The following is a 21277-nucleotide window of genomic DNA, read 5'->3' as shown; positions in this document are numbered from 1 at the left end:
TCTATAGACAGCCCGTTCTCAGTAGTAGGAAGTAAATGACATGAAACAAGCTAAGATGGGTGTCCTTGTGCAAAGGAGGATTCACTGTGCGTCGCTTTTGCCTGTCCTAAATTGTTGTGTGCAGAAGCAGCAGCTAATGGACAAGTGCAGGGGGAGCAGTGAGTCATACCACCCAGCTCACAAGACCCCCATTTTCTGCCAGATCCTGTGTATATGTCTGCGAGTGTGTGTGAGAGAGACGACTGAGGCAGACCAGTCAGAAATCTGCAGCATAATTCAGTGTGTATATGCAGGAGTATAGCTGTGTGTATGGGGGGGGGGGGGGGGGGCAGCAAAGAGAACACAGTAGGTTTGTTGAACAGCTCTGCAGGACAAAAGCATCTTTCTGAGACATGCCTATAGCTGATTATGCAGACTGCAGACAGCATTAACAGCATAGCTCACATTTTATACATGGTCCACTCCCCAGGCTTCATTCACACTGTAGCTGGACATGCGACGGCTCACACTGAGCATAATGTCACTGCTGGGATGTTAAAGACTTAAAGCACAATAAGACAACTTAATTGTAAGTGTCATGAAACCGCATTACTGTTTATTTTTATGCCATTCTATTTGACTGTATTGTACTTGGATTTTGCTGGAGAATAGTCATTTGTTATATTTTAGAATTAGCTTTCAATCTTGTGAAAGCAATTGGTGAACGTTTTGTTTTATTTTGGCTTGCCTGTGACACCTTAAAACGAATCGATGGATGTCGCCTCCTCAGAGGGATTTTTCTTTCTTTGACAGTGTGATTTGAGGGACTTTCATGTGCCTGAAGAGGTAAAAGTGTCTAGGATTTCCAAATAAAACAGCACAAATGAAAGAAAATCTGTTTCTTTTTTTTTATATATATATAGCACACAGGCTCACAAAGCGACAATGTGATAAGAAAAACGTACATTTTTCTTAGAATTACATGGCGTTAGACACTATCTCAAACCATAAGGGGACATTTAAAAAAAACAATTACAGCATTTAAATGATTAAGAAAGACACATGTAAACATACACAATATGTAATATAATACAAAGAATGTGTATGACACTTGAATATTAATAAATAAAAAGTTAAAACTAATCTTTATTATTGCAGCTGACAGAATAAGTGCAGTTTAGTTTATGACTCATGCTGAAAATCACTGAGGTTGCTAGCATTTAAAATTGAGCTGTGTGCTGGGATCATGTGATCCAGATGATGTGTGTAACACTGCCAACTGCTTTCAAAAAAATAACCAGGTTAGTGTGTTTGTGTGTGTGTGTGTGTGTGTGAGACTTGCATACTAAAGGGAAGCAAGTCAGTGTTGGTATGACGAACTGTTGCTAAGCAGTGGCGGTTGCTAGGTGGTGGAGGGGGGCGGGACGTCAGGTTTGCAGTCAGTGATGGAATCTGAGGGCTCACCTCTGCGCGTGCACGTGTGTGTGTGTGCCTTTGCATTTATTTGGCTTGCATATTGATAACGTGGGGTTTGTGCCACATGAAAGCTGCCGTTTTGGAGGTGATTTGAATTCCTGTTCAAAAAAAAAAAAGAACACCATAAAAAATGGAAAAGGTGCAACTCATTCAACCTCAAAGCGAGGTCTGACGACAGGTTTCGCTGAGCTGCGGCGTTCCACGGTGAATCTTTTTATACTGTAACAAATGACTCATTATAAAACAGACCATAAATTGCTGTCTAGCGGTGTCAGATTCAACAACAATGGGAAGAATGAGTCATTTATTTTGTCTTGTGTTGCAGATTCATGAAGGAAAGCTGGCAGAGGAACACACGGAGTGAAACCAGCGCGCTCCTCGGCTTTCCCCAGGACGATTACTGTATTACACGCAGCGGGGGGAAAGCCTCGCCGTTTGCCGGCATCCCTCTGTGTGTATGTGCTTTCATGGTTTCCAGCTTTTTCTGCACGGACGTCATGCTATGGTTTTCAGTGCTTCCCCCTCCCCATTTATCAGCAGGTGCATCCCTACACATACTGTGTGTGCCTAGCTGGCGTTGCTCCTGTCAGATCTGGTCTGATCCAGTCGGGTGAAGGAGATGGTGGTGGGGTTGGCGGGGCGAGACACGGGCAGCCATTTGTACTCAAGGTCCTGTGATGGAGGGTCCAAACACCAGCTGTAGTGCTTTAACAGGTACATGCACGCCTCCTGGAAGCAAAACACAAGAAAACTTCAGTATCTCCGTATTGTTGCATCGCCTTAAACAGAACTTGTTGTCGGCCTCACGCGTGATATTTAAAGTTAAAAGCAGTGGGGGTGCAAGCCACGAGTTCCTGATTTTTTTACAGCAGTGCAAAAACAAAATGTTCAACCAGAGGGCATTTGGCAGAGCATCAGCCTCAGCCAACGCTGAATAGGTCTCCAACTTGCAAAGCTACAGCCTCCACAAGACTGTATGTGTGTTTGTATGCTGTTTCCAGGCTGGAAAATAGCAATGCAACGCAACACCTTTCAGCAGCCAAGTTGAGTGAGAACATGAGGTGCTTGGATGTGGTTGATGGCAGGAATGACTCAAATCCTAAACACTTTCTTTATATATGCGATCATCTGAGCATCAATAAGAGCTTTCTAACTGTCTAAAATTCTCATTTTTCACCAAAATGTCCCTACTTATCATTCCACTGCAACCGTCTATTTGTAAAAGCTGAACCACAAGGCAGGAAAAACCTGACATTCTTCTCCATTTTACTCTACATACTATGTGCACTCAGAGCTCCATGGCTGGTGATATCATAGCCAGCATTCCCCATTGGCTGACTCTCGGCCAAAGAGTCGACCAATCGCGCCCGCCGATGCCAGTTGCTCCGCCTCTCTCCATTTTATGAATGAAGATTTTCCTGATAGAGGGGGAGGAGCGGGATGAATGAACGGGAACGGAGGAAGGCAGGGAAGAAGTGGGGGAACGGAGGAAGGACGATGAGGGTGGGGGTGGGAAAAAGGAGAGAAGGAGGAGGATGGAGCAAGGAGGCGATGAGTCACATCTCTGACCTAGATCCCTGTGGTCTACTTTTTACTCTGGTCACACCCCTCTGTATGTGTGTATGTGTGTGTGTGTGTGATGGTCTGTGCAAGTGGTCAGCCAAATGCTCTGGTCCTTCAGCAGTAACAGAGCAGGTTAGAGTGAGAGATGAGGTGCAGTGTGCAAAACAAACCTGAACAATAATGGATAGTGTGTGCGCGTCTCGTCTGTTCTCACAGAGCAGCGTCGGGTCGTGCTGCTCGGTGTCGCAGAGAACAACTTTCCTGAGTTAAACATAAGGAGCAGGGTTGACCCCGTTGCCATGGATGACATCATGTTTCTGAATGAATTTAGTCTGCAGTGATTGGTTGACAGCAGGTGACCGGCCTGTGTCAGTGAATATGAAATACAGTATTCATCAATAGATAAAGGGAAGTAGACTGGATTCCTCCACATTCATTTAGATTTAAAAATACATTTCATTTGATTTCATTACAACAAATTCGTTCATTCTCAGAAAATATAAAGAGAATGTAATTAAATTGAAATATTTGTTTTCTTAAAAAGAAAACAACCGTATTAAACAATTGTATCAAACTGAATAATTGAATTCATGTTCATGTTCAAATTTTATCAAATTAAAAAATATTTAGTGAAATACTCAATTTAAGCAGTTGAATGAAATTATAAATAACATTAAATTTAGATTAAATTAATTAAAGAAAACACTTAAATGTTTAAATTAACAATTCTAAATACATTAAATAAACTACAAAAACCGATTTATTGATTGATTATTCATGCGCTTGATTTGTTCTCTTCATATCTGTAGCTGTGTGTGCCCAAGTAGCTACGAAGCAGCACATGAGAACATGAGTTTGTCCTTCAACCAGCTTCTTATGGGTGTACAGATGTTGCGTGGGAGAAGGGGGACACACACACATATACATACACACACACACACACACACACACATATATATATGGAAAGTGACGATGATTGTCCATTTGTAGAGCAAGAGCAGTAACGTGGTGCCTGCATTATCCCATTCATGCCACACGCTTAAACAATAAAAAACAAGCAGCCTCTGGTTATCTCCAATAAGTAATCCAATTTGAAATAATGGGATATGATTGTCCTCCTCAACAATGAGGAGAGCTGAATGAGGAGAGAGCAGACCATTAAACCGCTTTACACATTTCACCTGAGCTCCATTCAATCAGGCCCAATATTAACAATGACTCACGAGTGTGTGTGTGTGTGTGTGTGTGTGAGAGAGAGAGAGAGAGAGAGAGAGAGAGAGAGAGAGAGAGAGAGAGTCATCCCTCATGGCCGCGTTTGGAGTGCTTGCAGTATCATCTCGACCATATTGCTTTTTGTGTGCACATCTTGCTGTTTTTGCTCTTTAATAACCTGAGAGGGAAAACGCGTAGATGCTGTCTTAGTGGCTGTAATCTACCAGCAGCGGTTAAATAACATACTTTAAGAGTGTTAGTTAACAGTCTGACTCAACGGATGTCAACTGCTGAGATAAGCCCCTCATTGGCTGACTGGTCCAATCTGCTTCCTTCCCTCTGCTCTCTCGTCTGGTCAGCAGCAGCGATAAGCAGATGACAATGACTGCGTTGCCTGTCGGCTCGAACTAAAACAGAAATATGTTGTCTCATGTACATTTCAAAGGTTTGGCAGCAACCAAAAAAATGGCTTCATGGGTGAATCAGAAAACACGTGCTCTTAAAAACAGACCTTGTGTGTTTATCTGCTCGAATGCTAGCTGCTAACGTTAGCATGTCCGGCCAACTAGCTTACTGTAGTATCCTAACAAAGCACTAAATAAAAAAGGAGGAAAAAAAAAGGAGCATTTCATGAGCTAACTGCATTTTGTGGGGTGACACAGACTTGAAAGCAGGGGCGATCCTTCCAACCCAGTTGCGCCAGCGTCCAATTAAAACCTTGGGAATCCGCAGGCTCACAGTGGTTGTTTTCAAACTGGTGTCGCCCACCGCTCCCCAGCGTCGAGGCTCACAACACACAGCTGCTCCCAGAGGGACCATCCTCACGTGGGAAATAAATCTCTCTCCTTCCTGTTGTCACACCTGCAGCTCACCTGTCCTGCTCTGGTGCCTTCCATAGGCCGTGTTTGCATGTATGTGTGTGTGTGTGTGTGTTTTGTGTCTCTGGTGCATATAGGCAGTGGTGGCTATGGTGAGTGCTGCCGTGGGGACCAGCAGGTGGTTTGAACAGGACAGTCTGTACCCGGGCTCTCTGTCTGATATCTCTAATAAACACACACACACACACACACACACACACACACACACACACACACACACAGCCAAGCACTTCATCATTGCAAGCAGTGCTCTCTTTGCTGAATGGCTGGGGGATGGTCCACCTCTCTCTATGTGTCACTGTCCATTTCTCTGTTATTTCATTGAGTTGGTGCTAATCAGACTGACTTCGGTCTTGGTTTATGTTCCATATTATGTCAGCGATGGTCACAGTAGTGGTGCGCCAAAAGATAAAGAGGGGATTTTCCAGAATCTTCCCTCTGCTGGTGTCCTTTTGGTTGCAGATTCCCATTTCACTCCCCTTTAGTGCACACATTCACTCATGATTAAAAATATAAAGCAAGCAGTGTATCTCTCATTATATTAGTCACATCATTAAATCACACTATTTTTAGTTTGCGCAGACACACACGCAGGAATCAGTCTCGCTTTCGGTTGGCTTTTTGGCAGTGAAGGATTTAGGAGGGACGTTTAGCTCTAACAGAAACTGAAAGACCTTCTGAAAGGAGGAATTACGTCATACCATTAAGGGAGTACTATTTCTGTGAAATATTCTGATGTATGATTACTGCAAATTTCCTGATATACTCGCCTGTACTGCATAGGCAGGCGTGTTCAGTTGAGAGCTGTAAAATACATTATATTTTTGTTTGGTTGTAGCCAAAGAATATATCTTGGGGTGACAGAATTCATATTTTCAAAACATAATGCTAACTATTTCAAAGGAAACAGGGGCCTCCTCAGGTTGGCAGTTATATTGGTGTAATTACAGTGGGCATATGAGGGCGACCTTACCGACCGATTCTACATTATTTACATCAGCTCTGTGGCATCGTCTCCTCCCTGAAGAGGATAAACAGTCAGATAAACAGACTTCCCTCCAACTGTGAAGCTGAAAACTGAAGCGCTGAGGCCGCTAAACCACAAACGTCTCAACGTCTCAGCATTTTAACTTCTTCTTTGTGTCTGTTTCTGTGGCTGAAGAAGATTCACTAACAGCAAGTCAGAAAGGAAGCAAAAAAGTCAGTTCTACAGACTGAATGACAAACTGGTCTAATGACAGTGTGTGTGAGAGTGTGTGTGTGTGTGTATGGATGTATGTGTATGGATGTATGTGTATATATGAGTCACCTTGAGGAAGACATTGGTCAGTTTGACTCCGATGCAGTTTCTGGGCCCGCTGCCGAAGGAACACAAGAAGTGCTCCTGGCCTGCGTTCCTGCGCATTCAAAAACAGAGTTACGTGATTACACACAAATGCGAAATGTGTGCCAAGAAAGAGATGCAGAAATCAATATTCTGACAAGGGTTAGAGTTTGAGGAACACAAAACTTTTTAAAGACGAGTTTCTACGAATCAGAGCGCTCAAGAAAGCCTTCCTCACTAGGACTGAAGCACTTCAGGCCTCTGTGTCGTGCGTCTAACAAAAGGTCGAGCTGAAGATGATCATATCGTGATCAGACGACGGCGACACGATGAGCAGACGTCTCTCAACCAATGATATGACTCGAATGGTGGCCAGTGGTCACCAATCATACAAGTAAACCTCCTTCATATATATTATGTACAAATGAATGATACATGTATGTATCAGAGTTCAAGGACTCATCTGAACTGGAAAAGCATCCGTGAACAACACACCTCCACCTCTGGCCTCCCTGCAGCATGAGAGCCAATTAAACCTTCAACTTATCTTTCAAGGCTCAAGAGAAAGTCACCTGAACTCTGGATGGAGTGAAGTCTGAAGGAGCACGACAGCACGACGAGGGCCTGAATCATCGGCACAGCTTGACACATGCTGTCTGTCTGACTCCCTCTGCCGTACCTGCTGGAAGTCCTCTAAAAATATACTTAAAATAAAGAGATGCTGGTTGTTTCCAGCCGGCAGGTTTGTCAACAGCCTGCTAATGCAGGCCATCTCTCGCCTCTCTCCGCTAATGCATCCTGTCTTCCTGAAACCTGAGCTCTGATTAAAGGCAAACAGGAAGCATTAGTGGTGTGTACAGTCTGGGTCCCGTGTGCATCTGAGGGCTTTGTGTGTGTGTGTGTGTGTGTGTGTGTGTGTGTGTGTGAGAGAGAGAGTTAGAGATGGAGGGAGAAGCGAGAATATTAGTGTTCTCAGTGTAATGGTTTAATGTTCTATTAGGCCCATCCTGAAACAGTGAGATGTGCAGCGTGCAGAGCAAGATCTGTAATACTGAGACACAGAGAGGGAAGCGTTACCCAGCAGACCAGCACGAGGCTGTATCAAATACGCTCAAAGGAAGGGAAGTCAATCAGACAAGCACAATCTATTGTACAGCATAATTAATGTTTCTACTGTAACAAGTAATGAGAGGACAGTCTGAAATCCACAACTGAGCATCATGACGTTAAATTCATCCAATTAAGCTAGAGTTTCAACAGAGGAGCTCCAGCTGAACTTTAAAAGTCTCTTATTGTCTTATGTAGTGATGTCTTTCCCCTTATTCCCATGTATAACTTGCTGACAGTGCATTCATCACACTGATATTTAACAGCATCACAGCTTCACGATAAGCTGTTTGAACACTGACCAATGTAGCAAAACCAGGTCTGATGTTGTGTCCATTGATGGCTTTTGCTCCCAGTTAGTGAAACAGCTGACAAATCAGAGCTAAGTAGGCGGGATCAAGAGCGTCATCTTCCTACATGGCTAGTCAGTTTGCTATCTTCATGAAAAACAGCAGTTGTTATAAGTGCTTCTGATTGGTTAGAGGAAAAACCCAATGTGACGTCAGCTAGCAGGAACACCATGTCACGCTAAATGAATAAAGAGCAATTACAAGGTCATTCAGTCTGATTGAGGCCAGCTTTGAGCATCACATGCATATCACGTAACATACAGTACAGTATAATAAACAGACTTTATTTCTAGATACACTCAGTTTTGAGTCGCTGTCTGTCCAAGCCTTTTTGTGATCCTTTTAACGCTTGGTGCCTGTATTTGTGCACAAACTGAGAATATTAAAATTTCACTTAATCAGGGAATCAGACTTTTTCCTGACGAGCTGTTTGTTTTAAAACAATCAGTAAAGCTTTAGTTTACAGGTCGGTAAATTCGGCCTCATGTAATTTGGAACCTATCATAGCGAAAATAAAGACTAAATTGGTACATACATGTGATTAACTCCAAATGCTAAGCTAGTCACCTTGAAAGTTTAACTCAGTGCACAGCAGGTCAGATGTAAAAGCCAAAATCTGTCTACAGCAAGACATATAATTGAGCATAATTATACTAAGACTGCAATTAGAAATAGAAGACAAATACATATTTAGATGGGTTTAAATGGAGCAGCTCTTTCAAGGAAATGAATCTGGAAATAAATGACAGACTCAATGAATTAACTGAACTACTCTAACTGTTTCAGAATGTTTTTTTTTATTATTATTATTTCCGAGAAATTTAATGATAGGAAATATGACAAAATCTCCTTCTCAAATCTACAGTTTGATATACAGTACGTCCATTAACACACAGGCCAGGGCAAACAGAGCTGATGATACCTTCAGGGACTTCTATGATTCCTCAGCGTTCACACAGAACTTGATTTACTGAAACGGAGACAAGTCTGTGTAATCTTGCAGCCGCCCTCTAATCTGCAATCCAATACTTAAGATTTGTTGTTCAAATGAAAACAGATGCATGTCAGTATATTTTGCAGACACGAACAAAACTCCCTGTTCTCAGTTTTATCTAAAACACAGCGACGCAACACAGCCCCCTGCAGCAGCTCGGATTTTTATCTGTGTTTGGTAGCGTTTCCGATTCATTTATCTACGGCCACAGCCTGTGTGGGCGTTTGGCTGATAGGATGTTAACTTGCCAGCTCTGCTATTTGCTTCCAACTGGAATAGCATGCATGCACACACACACACACACACACACACACACACAGACACACACACACACACACAGACACACGCGCACAGGCTGACGCTATGTACTGGGACACACACACGCGCACGCAGCAGACAATCTACGCAACTATCGCAGGGAGACGCACGAACCCAAACTGACGGTGTGGTTAAAGTGTAGTTATTGTAGGTGGGATCGTTATGTAACAGGACTGCAGTCATTAAATTAAACAGCCAGGTGGCGAGGAAAGGAGCCAGGCAACTATCAAGGCAGACAGGAAAATAATCTCCAGGAAGACTGACAGATGGAGAAGCGGAGAAAGAAGCAGGTAGGAGGAAAGAGAAACAGACCGGAAGATAAACGGAGGGTTGGGGGGAGAAGCCACAGCAAACACATAAACAGACAGAAAGACGGCTCATTTGTTCATCCTGTGGGAAATCCAGAGACACTTAACTATGACACACATGCATAAATCAAGACGACGACTCTCTCCGACACCTACAGTACCATCACTCTTTAAAAAAGGCTGAACAGCCTCCTGAAACAGCTGTAGTTGTCACTAATCGATACTCTGACAGGAGGAAATGGTGCATGTGTTGGGGGCTGATGTTGAGCTGGTTAATTTGGTGCACTAGTGAGAATTTATAGCTATTTATATATCACTCAAAATAAACTACAGTGCCCATGCTCATTGCAATAAAGGATCGTGTCACCCAGAGTGGCTCATTCTGAACACAGACCATAATAATAGTAACAATAATAAAAACAGGATCAATTCACTGTTGGTTTTAGCCTTTAATGGGATTTATTGAGTGTACATATTACCACATTGTGTTGTTATATTATCCGTTACGCCACAGAATGCTCATATGCTGCAAATGTGGACGTCTCTGATCTCAGCTGAGCTACGGCCAAAATTTTTGTCAAGTACTTTCTTTTCTTTTCCTTTTTTTTTTTTAGAAGACGTGTGCTGGGTTTTACATCACACCGTCACAAGGAAAGTCTCCTCTGACTCATTCTTTTACCCCATCCCACCCACCCACACTCACACACACACACACACACACACACACACACACACACACACACACACACGAAGCACACAGGGAATCCCCATTGGTAAAAACGGGTGTGAGGTGGCCAGTTACCATGGCAGCTACCTATGCATTCATTCATAGATTCCTCTCTTCAGCTGAGCTTTTGGCTGCTTATACGCACACTTTTCAATTGGACATGGCACCCACTGCTAAGTTAACACTGTGTTATATATAAGTGGATCATCAATACTGCTGTTTTTAAGTTTAATGTTATTTATTTTCATGTATCACTTACAATGGAGTTTGTGAATGAATGTTGTGACTCTAAAGATTTCCCTTCATGAGCTAAGAGACTGAAGCTTTACCCTTGATAAATCCACAAGGTCACCCAGTGGATGTTTCTGCTGTGGGAAAAATCAAATTACAATAAAATAATAAACTAGTCTGCACAGCAAGATGCTAACGTCAAGACAAAACACACTCAGACGTGTGGAGTTTGTCTTAGAAAATGAATAATTTCTTGACCTTGACACACGTCAGAGAGCTGTGCAAGCTAATCAGACACTGCGTTACGATGTGTGCGGCAGCAAAAAGAAAGGACAGAAGTGTGTCATTCTTCCTGTGAAACTGCTTAAAGTGATGCGGTTAAACGTGTGTGTGTGTGTGTGTGTGTGTGTGTGTGTGTGTGTGTGTGTGCGTGTGTGTGTGTGTGTGCGTGTGTGCGTGCTTGTATTTTATATTTAGCGGTTTGTCAGCTCCACTAAAAGCTTTCATAATAGTGGCGATACATAACTGATAGAGGGAAGCCCCAAACACACAGGACTCTCCCTCTCTCTCTCTCTCTCTCTCTCTCTCTCTCTCTCTCTCTCTCACACACACACACACACACACACACACACACACACACACACACACACACGAAAGAAAGAAAAAGAAGCAGGATAAGATCTTCTCTGACTCATTTTTCTGTATCCCATCCCACTCCACAGGGCATTTTTCTCCCCCACCCTGCACACACACACACACACACACACACACGCACAGGGGGAATCCCTATTGGTAAAGACGGTGTCAGGTGACCAGTTTCCATGGCAGCAGCTACAGTACCTACATACATACATTCATAGATTTTTCCCCCCTTCTGCTCGGCCGCCTGAATGAACAGGCATGAATGAGAATGAACAGGTGAATGAGGGAGGGGGTGAACGGAGGAACGGTTGACGGAGGGAGTGAATGAGTGATGGCGCCACATCAAGTTTCAGTTTAGCAGAGCAGGCAGCAGACAGAGGGCGAGGGATGTGGGTGAGGGACGGTTTTCACTGTCTGTTTGTGTGTCTCTGATGCCTTCTGTCTGTCTGTGCTGTGCAGCATATGCGAAAGCGATCAGGTCAGATTTGTGTGCTCGGGCCATGTTACTCTATCTGGTCTCTATGGTAACAACGTAGGCGTATGTATGCGTGGCAGTAACGAGCATGATTTTCCAATACAGAATCATTAAGTGAGATAAGCTGATTACTCGTCTATACTGTGCGCGGAGGGATAGCGAAATCTAGCTGTCTGGTTTTTAGTCATTTCTTTTGGGAAAATCCAACTGTGATCTGGAAAAAGGGGTGTCCATCATGTGAGCAAGCACACGCAGAGGATTTCCTTGCCTGAGCCTCACCCATTGGTTTTAGTGTATCAGGATATCTTGTCACCGTTGGGTGATTTGCTCCTTTCTAACAGGGGGGATGGACAATGGGAGGACTCCGCCTGCCCCCACACCACCAACCAACACACACACACACACCCCCACGTAGTCATGTCTCTCATATAATATTCTGTTACTGAGGTGGTTTGATCCTGGGATGTATTTTCAGCACCATAGATGCTACTGAACGATCACAGGAATATTATAGGAACACTACAGGCAGCAGTGTGTCTCTATGATCCTCTCGCTCTTCCACGACTACACACTCCTATTTGTCCCTTTGATCATGACGGTCACACTACTGTGTAGTGTATGTAGGCAACAATATAGCACAGCACTGAGTATTTATAGTACGTAGTTCAGAGAATATTATAGGTCCAAGACAAAAGTGACATGGACTAAGAGAAAAAGGCCAGAAGTTACCAGTGAGGAGTTGAGATTGACACATATAGGCTACTCACACAGCTGATTGCTGCTGATGTAGCATAGCTGCCAAGCTAACAACAAATATGCAACCGAGCCAGGAAAATGCTAGTGCTAGTCAGTCTGTTCTGGGTCGTTTACTCCCCCCTGGCACTCGGATCAGGACTGCACAGCGACGACAGCTTCTGTTCCCTCAAAGGTCAGCAATGTCGAGGCTTGCTGTTGATAACCATTCAGATTCATGTGTCTAAGTTCACCAAAGTCGGACATGAATTTTGAAAAATTGTACAGATTTAGTTTAAGCTCCTCAAGCGAATCCCGTAAAAATGGCGATGTCACTGAAAAGACCTGATTTCAACATGACGTTTCAGTGTGTTAAATGCCTTTTTGACAGTCTCAGATCCTGATGTTTTTTGAGTGAACTTTTAGACGTACCGTCTGGGTTACAGATGGTGTTTATATGCAAAGCATCCCCTTGTGTGGGATCCAGGCTTTGTATGAACACATGAATAAAAACACACCTTTTCTGTGACATTTCTAAACAGTTTTTCCTCCTTTCCGTACATTTTGCTCATCTTGTCTTTGGGGCTCTTTGTAGTAAACCTGTATGTTCTGCTGCATGTTAATTTTCTTCTTAAACAAACCAAGTCGTTGGTGTAAGGAGATCCTCACCTTCCGCTCCATCTGTCCGGCAGGAAGCTGTCCGGCTGCTGGAACACCTCTGGGTCGCGGTGGACAGCGTGACTGATATAGATTGCACCATAACCCTTTGGGACATGAAACCCTGCTAGGGTGGAGTCCTACACACACACAGGGGGAGGTATCACATTATTATTTAAATCAATTGATTATCACTTGTCTTCCTCTGTTTCTACTCAATACATCTGGATTGAAAAGCAAACAAACTTGCTGGTCGTGATCATTTGTGTGATCAGTTCCATTGATCGTCCTGCGACTTCCGGCAACTCTGTGTTTTGTCATGCATTTAGGGCTGTCTGAGAAAAGTCCTTTGGGGGCTTCGAAGCATCAGTTTAAATGCTGAGCTTGCAAAGTATTGTCACCAAGACGATCCCTACGCCTGACTGGATGAAAGTATAGGCTCATTTTCATGTAGAATTTTCAAACTGGCTAATCAGGCAATGCTAAATCCTGCATCAGCACTGAAATGACGTAACTTTGAGAGCATGCTTGTATACCCCTTTGACCCAAAATGAATGGCAGACTTCTTTAACCCTGCTGTTTGGCTCCGTTTTTGAAATGTTTAACAAAAATTTCCCGAGTTGCTTTTTCACTAAGCTCCGGTAAAAGGAGCCACCTTGGGGCAAAAAGCCCACTCACCCAATTGTTGCCCTTTTAATTCATCTTTTCACTGCATCCATTAGGCGCTGCGCTAATGGACTGCCAGAGAACATGATCACTGTTTCTCTTTTCTCTACCCTCTTTCTCATTTTTCTCTCGGCCTCTCTCTGCTGGACTGGAAAATCTTTCACAAATCTCTTTCTATCTGCTGAGAGATGTCTGGGCCCTTTCTGACTTCATTCCCCCTCTCTCTCCCACACACACACACAAACACATTCAAGTTGCTAAAACTATTGCATATCTTAGTTCCACCTGGATGGAGCTTCAAGCTTTTTTCCACCTGATTGTGAATACTAATAATCTCTCTCTTTCTCACACAGCTACCTGCACACATCAACATCTCATCAACTCCTCTGACTCCAGGTCCTGCACTTCCACTGCAGCGACTGTCACTCTTTCTGGCCGTTTTCCTTGTTAATTGCTCAATATTAAAACATCACCATGCTGTCATGATTTTCCAGCAAAGCAACAAAAGGACTGCAGGAAAACATGTCATACTTTTCTGGATTGAATTCATTATAACATTCAGATTTAACAGTAAAATACATGAGACTTCAAATCAATCATTGGAGTTTACAGTTACAGTCATTCTGCCACACTGACACTTTACAGTGGCAATATGTCACTAATTAACTGTGAGGCGTCTTCAAAAGAGCTACTTTTGTACTCTGACTTCAACATAAACACAAATAATCGGGTCTACTTGAGTCTGCGTGGATATTCAAGCACTCTTCCCTCCACCGATAATGTCAAATCCATCGTGCATTTGCTTCTTTTCCATTTCCATTGTTTTAAAAAATAACCTTTGTGGACTGGCGGTCTGAAAAATGAATTCTAAAGTTCTCTAAACCCCCACACGTCATGAACCCGTGTCCCGCTGAGGCCGTCACGAATCAAAGTGTACTGGTGCGTTTCCAAGAAGTGACAAATGAGTTTCCACTCGGCTTCACAGTGTCACCAGCACACATCACTCCCACCCAAAACCCTGCCAGCACACACACTCCCCCCCCGAACACCTCCCCCGCCCAGCTCCCTTCCTTCCGGGGAAGCAGCACCGATCAATCACAGAGACGGATCAATGCCTCTGATTGGACTGTTGCATAAGGCTGTTTGATGAGGTCACAATGATCAAAGACAGCTGGTGCAGGAGGAGGCAGAGATGCCGTGAACGCCCCGCCCTAGGAGTGAGCAGCCGGCCAATACGGACATGGAACTCTGAGTGAAGGTGGGATTCTATTGGCTGACAGCGGTGATGTCAAACCAGAGAGTAATCATTTTAATGAATGAAAATCGATGTGGAAACAAATTCAGCGGGAGGACAGGATATAAGATGCTTAGTAGAGGTTATAGAGTAGAATACTCAACAGGCCTTCACAGATAATAAGGCAGCAGTAAATGAGGCGTGTGGAAATGACGGCTGCATGGAACAATCTATAATAAACAAAGGGTGCACAAAATAACAGAAATGCGTAATAAAACAATCGTGCGGTAAATACCAGCTGAATGTAATTGGTGTAACGACGTTTCATCCATCATGTTTCCATTAAAATACATGTGCTGCTCAAATGCTGACAGTCAGACCTCTGCTGAAGCTGACACGCAACGCTCGCAGTCATCAGTGGAACAGGACTCACTCGTCTTGCTGTCTTTGTTTTACTGTAGCTTCTCCCTCATCTGCAACCCTGCAAAAAATGTCACGCTGCAAGAGGAACAGTCTCAAAAACGACGAGCCTCAGCTGACCATCAACAGTGAACACTGTAAGACAGACCAAACTGGTATTTAGGGCCAGGCTGATATGTGCTGTAAGGTGTTTGTGTTTTTTTTTGTCCAGCGCCTGTAACTCTCAGCACTGTTCAGCACTCACAAGAGAGGCCCTGACAGTGGAAGAGACTTTCACCTGCAGGGATATGTCGCCATCTAGAGGCAAAAAGTGCTTCACAAAAAAAGGTGTAACTGTGTATATTAGCACAGGGTTTCCTCAGGAGGGAATTCAGCCACAATACTTCAACCTTGAAACTCTTAATTGTAATAGTTTGTCTGTTTAACAGCCTTGTTAAAATGACAAGAGTTGCATGAAGTGAATCCTCAGCTAAATAAAAGATTTTCAGTCATGTTTCTTCTCTAAACTGTACTCCAACCAGAAAAAACAAAATAACAGCTGACATACTTTATTGTGTGGGTTTAGTTTGATCTTCATATTGTTTATAATGTTCATAACACATAGCTTATTCTAGAGTCTCTATACAGCAGCTCAGTATTTTCCATATACTGGAATCAGTTCATATTTGTCCAGATTAGAGCCGCAAAAATCTTAAATGTTTGATTTGTATGCAAAGCTTGAATCTTTGAGTGCCCCATAAATCCCCCCAAAATCAGTCATCATGACCAAATCTGCCTTGTAACGGCTTTAGGTGTGAGAAATACTGAACACTCATTCAGTACTATATGATATGCGATATGGTGCAAACCAGACCCCAGGAGAACAGTCCTACCTGATCAGCTATTCTGCGTCCACCAATGAAAGGAGGCCAAAGTCTCTGGACCTCCAGCAGCACTCTGCGCAGGTAATCAGGGTCTTCCATCGCTCGCTGACATGTCTTCTCCTGAATGTGAAGGAAGGTTTTTGATATTGTTATTAGAGAGGCCGGACTGTTGCTCAGGAGGAAAAGAAACACTGGAAATAACTTTCCTTTGACACACAGCGCTGCATTAACACCGCTTTCCATCACAGGGTTTTTATTAGAATAATCCTCGATCTGAGAATGCAGAGCTGCAACACGTGTGGTAGCATGAGTGGTACGGTTTCACTACATTCAAGGCCATGCTGTACTTTTCCTTTTGGTGCTTTATCTTATCAAGTTCTTACGAAGCAAAGAGCGACGAGAGCTGTGTTTGAGTACCTGTTCGTTTCCACCGAGTGCCACCGTGAAGGAGGTGAGCAGCGACGCCAGAGCTTTGGGGATCAGAGCTGAGATGAACAGCAGAAGATGCTGGGAGGCAGAGCTGGCGTCGGGCAGCGGCAAAGAGCCAAGAGAGCTGACAAAACTGGAGAGCCGACAAGAGCAATATTAAGATTATGATGCCATGTTAAACAGATCAGTGCTGATTAACAGCACGGCTACAGTGAACAAATGACAGTGAGTTATTCCTGCAGGCCTCTGTGCAACATTAGTCACCTGCGTTATTAATGTTAGATCGTGGTACAAGCATGCTGCGTGCTCATTGGCCGACTGGGGCTGATGAGATTTACTCCTTAGGTATTGAAATTAGTTATTTTTGTCTGTGCTGGATGTCCAGATGTGTACTTGTGTCAGCAATGTCCTTGAGAGTGATTGTAAAATGAAAACATGTGTGTGTCTGTGTGCGAGAGAAGGACAGCAAGATAGAGATAAGAGAGAAAGAGGGAAGATGCAAGAGACTGAGAGGGGAAGAAGAGAAGCAGTGGGGCGGTTCCTTCTGTCTCTGTTAGGAACTGTGTGGTACGTGTGTGTTTGTGTGTGTGTGTGTGTGTGTGTATCAGACAGTGACAGAGGTACAGAGATATATGCAGTCTCACCCCTGTGTGTCATTCTCCAGTTTATCTTTGATGATGTCCATCAGTTTGTCTCTGGCGTCCAGAGCGGTGGAGAGGCCTGAAGACCACAGAGGAACCTTCACGTTCACCGGAACAGAGATCAGACCTGCAGGGGGGAGAAGAGGAGGTGTTCAGCCGACACACAAAGACAGTCAAAACCACACAAGAAAGGTTTACTGAAGAGAAACAAAAGGGGAAGCGGGGTATGTTGCAATATCATATTGCAGACAACACAGCTGATTTACAAGATACTGCATGTTTGCAAGAGACAGAAACATTACAACACCAGCGATATACAGATTTACATGAACCCTCCCTGGAGCCGTTTATTTGAACTGATGGCTGCAGAAAAAAAAGCAGGTCAGGGGCAGCTGCACTCGTATGTGTAAAACATGAGCATGAGTTGTGGTTTTTGTGTGTGTGTGTGTGTGTGTGTGTGTAAAGCATATCTGTGTGTCTCTACCGTGCCAGTGCTGGGTGCAGAGCTGCACGATCTCCTGGTAAAGTTCAGGCTGCTCCTCCGCTCGCACATTTAGGAAAAGACCCAACACCAACTCTGTCCCGAGGCGCTTAAAGGCGGAGTACACGCACTCCGGCTGGCCACTGCATGCACACGCAGACACAGACACACACACACACACACACATAAGTTACAGACATACATCATAATGAACTGAAAATAAACAGGAACGTGAAGAAGATGGTCATTATTTCTATTCAGCTATACAAGCCTGTGCTACACAGCGTGAGCACACAGTGAAACACATCCTCTCACCTCTCTACGCCTCTTTTTATGTCCCTGCTGTTATTGTTCATCTAAATGCATTTACATTTATTTTTCTCCTGCTTGTGGAACAGTTTGTAATCCTGCTTTGCACGGCGCAGTGGACAGAAGCGTCTGCCAGAATGTAAACTCTTTGAATGCTGGAGGTTTGGGTTAAAGGTTACCTGAGAGAGAGGTCCTTCAGACAGCGCTCGCACACACTGTGGAGACAAAGAGGCAGAGACACACGCACAGACACACGCACACACACAGGCACGCTTTAGCCTCAAACAAGTCCTGGCAGTGCAGTTTGCGACATTAAGTGCAGCGAGACATTAACATGATCTACCTTCCGTCTGTCTGTGAAGAACCATGTGACTCTCCAGGCCATAAAATACACATCAACACAGACTTCAAGCCTTCAGTCAAAAGCATCCACAACAACAACAACAACATGTAATATGAACGAAGGCTGAAACACTGCTCTCATCACAGCACTCATCCTACCTGGTGATGTACTCACTGGAGGACTCCAAACAGTTTCCTGTGAACAGGCTGGTGAGAGACAGACGGAGGAGACACGCCTCCTCACCTTAAACACACACACACACACACACACACACGACTTACTCATATTTCTACCTGCAGAGCTGAATTGAAGCACTTTTTTTTTACAGCTGCCGATGAAATAATCATTGTAGCTCTGCTGCTGTCATATTTCAGGGTCAGGTTTACCATTAGTGGTGACGACGGTGTCGCCATACACGTTGGTCATCAAGTCAGTTGGATCCTTCAGAAACAAGCTGGACTTCTCTGAAATACACAACATAAACTTTATTATAACTTTATTACTGATCACACACTCAGTGCGCAATCAAACGCACAATGAATGTCCATGCTGGTACATGTGCGCTAAAAATAAATAGAAGTGTGACAGATATCCCGTTGCAACATAAGAAAAAAAAACAGGATTCAATAAAATAATCAGTGTATCCTTCAGTAATTAAGTAAATAAGTGTTAATAGTGCATCTTTTCCATTACTTTAAAGGGTTGTAGTAGTAGTAGTAGTAGTAGTAGTAGTACTAGGGTGGTAGACTATACTAAGACTACAATATAACTTCATCTGAGTTACCCCCCCAGCCAGTCACGAGTCTCTCTCATGACAGATCAGACTAATCCCGTGGTGAATTTTACTTCATACAGAGGAAATTTCCCCTTTGTTCCTTTGCCTGACTCATTGTCCTGAGGCAAAGGAGACACGGCCACTCTGAGCTCACTGGAAACTACAGATACACTTGTTTCCCTGGAAGGATATATCTGTGTAGTGACACAGATATGATTAAAACCCAAAAGGCATCACATCTAATAAAGTTATCAAATACATCTGCAAGCAGAGACTCCGGGTTCAAGACCTTTCCCATTAGGCCAAAGGAAGATCAATGTGCCAAAATGAATTGCTCCATTATTTATCTTCCCATGTGCTAAGATCCATGACTATCTTGTGCAATATTACATATTTTTACTGTGTTACACATTTTTCCATGGTGCAATAGTACAAAGTTGCTGTATTTTATTGTCCCTATTTCACTCATGTGCAATTCACAATTTTCCACTGTGAAGCTGAGCCATCCTTGACAAACCAATATTATATTTTATTATTTGTATTATGTGCATATAAAAGTTGATTTTATTTTGGATCCTTTTTTATTGTCTGTTTGTTCTTTTTCTGCCTCTCCTTTTCATTCTTGCTGTCTGTAAAAGTTTCACTGGAGTGGGATCAATAAAGATTCATCTTATCTTATCTTATCTTAAAGCCACGAGCAGCAGCGAGCTGCGATAACGCTTTACAAAGGTGAACAGAATGACTTCAGCTGCTTCGATTCTGTTGAAACAACGCTCGCTCAATTCTCAACATTCACCATCATCATCATGCACGAACTTCTGCCTGTTGTCTTCCCTTCATCGCATTTAAGGTACATGTTTTTAAAAATTTCTGGCGCCCCCTATGGGTCAGGCCCAAAATGCTCCAGTAGGAATAATCCTATGAGCACAGGTTTATGATGATTGGACCAATCGTTAACAAGTTATGGCCATTTTCCCGCTAAGCCCCGCCCCTTGGAAACTTTTTTTTAATTGTTAATTTAATTGTTTAATTGTTTTGACTGATGATGCCCATTTATAATATAATTGTGTGTCTCAGTACTCTGGTGCTGTATAACAATTTTGGTGTTGATACAGTCAAAATCCAAAATTACTTTTTCATTTTATGCTAATTAACAAAAAATCAATCATGGCAGACTTTATGTGCCAACCGGTTTTGTAGAGGACATTGAACTGGCTGACGAGTTAAATTTCAAGTATATCCGATTTACAGTGAGAGGGGCCTGGCCGTCCAAAAATCGTAGGTTTGGACCTTAATTACAGCGCCACCATCTGGACAATTGGGCTTGTATTTCTCGGGATGCACTGGCGCATCCCTTCAGTTGCTGAGTTTAATGTCCTAGCTTATTTGGAAACCGGGTTCGAGCCCCCGTGAAGCCTCTTCCGGTCGTGGACCCGAATAATTCCCTGCAGACAATGAAATCTGTGAATCATCACTGAAATGTTGTGATTTTTTGTCGTTGGGAACATAACATGTTCTTTCAGGCGCTGGTGCTCACCTGAGACGCATACACACAGACACACAGACAGAGGGACACGTACCACACAGTAGCTCCCTCATCCCCTGCACTGAGCAGATGAAGGCGGTCGGTCTGTTCAGCAGCCGGCACTGAAACACTCTGCTCCCGTGTTTCTCGATCTTCTGCCGGCAGAAGCTCACCGGGTCCCGGTAAAACTCCAGCGACTTGTCCCCGAGCACCGAAACACCTGCATTTCCCGGTAGTTTAGACATTCAGGACCGACTTCAGGGTCGGAATGGCGCCTATTTTTTTTTCGTTTTTTTATTATTCACCCAGGATGTTAACGATTCTTTGCTCGGACACCAGTGACTCTGGACTTTAAGACTCGGTCCAGGTCCAGAGTAAATACTCCTGTCTTCGCCTGTTAATTCTTTTAATCCGCGTAGTTCCGCAAGAGCGACCTGTGTGTCAAATTACTGCTATCTGTCTGTTGGCACTGCTTTTTCTGAGGTTACGGAAAGTATCCAGCTGCCCGGCAGAATGACGCCTTCAGGTGTTCTCCGTAATTTAGGGTGACCTGTTACTCGCGGTCATGTTAGTCTGTTCTTTGTAATTCCTACTGCAGCATTACTTCTGCTGCTACTT

General features: G+C 43.6%; 1 protein-coding gene across 3 annotated transcripts; it reads right to left on the bottom strand.

Moving 5' to 3' along the window:
* Positions 1-892: 892 nt before the first annotated feature.
* LOC143338149 (uncharacterized) lies at positions 893-21232 on the bottom strand. Of its 3 annotated transcripts, none has more exons than XM_076758345.1 (11): positions 20715-21232; positions 18746-18823; positions 18518-18602; positions 18196-18231; positions 17711-17850; positions 17230-17353; positions 16574-16718; positions 16166-16276; positions 12986-13113; positions 6418-6505; positions 893-2184 (listed from the first exon to the last, which is right to left on the bottom strand). In XM_076758345.1, the coding sequence occupies exons 1-11, from the start codon at positions 20902-20904 to the stop codon at positions 2023-2025; spliced, it is 1287 nt and encodes a 428-aa protein (XP_076614460.1). In that variant the 5' UTR covers positions 20905-21232; the 3' UTR covers positions 893-2022. The 3 variants fall into 3 exon arrangements, with proteins under 3 accessions (XP_076614460.1, XP_076614462.1, XP_076614463.1); XM_076758347.1 differs by having other exon boundaries at positions 1049-2184; positions 16166-16270; XM_076758348.1 differs by lacking the exon at positions 6418-6505 and having other exon boundaries at positions 2019-2184.
* Between the last annotated feature and the right edge of the window lie 45 nt (positions 21233-21277).

Source organism: Chaetodon auriga, chromosome 19 (assembly GCF_051107435.1).
Source record: "Chaetodon auriga isolate fChaAug3 chromosome 19, fChaAug3.hap1, whole genome shotgun sequence".
NCBI lineage: Eukaryota > Metazoa > Chordata > Actinopteri > Chaetodontiformes > Chaetodontidae > Chaetodon > Chaetodon auriga.
This window is presented reverse-complemented; position numbering and strand designations above follow the sequence as displayed.

Coding starts and splice junctions, on each gene's coding strand:
- LOC143338149 (XM_076758345.1), bottom strand. CDS start 20,904: ATGTCTAAACTACCGGGAAATGCAGGTGTTTCGGTGCTCGGGGACAAG. Junction 18,603..18,745: donor CACCGTCGTCACCACTAATG/GTAAACCTGACC, acceptor TGTGTGTTTAAG/GTGAGGAGGCGTGTCTCCTC. Junction 17,354..17,710: donor CTGCACCCAGCACTGGCACG/GTAGAGACACAC, acceptor TCCCCCCTGCAG/GTCTGATCTCTGTTCCGGTG.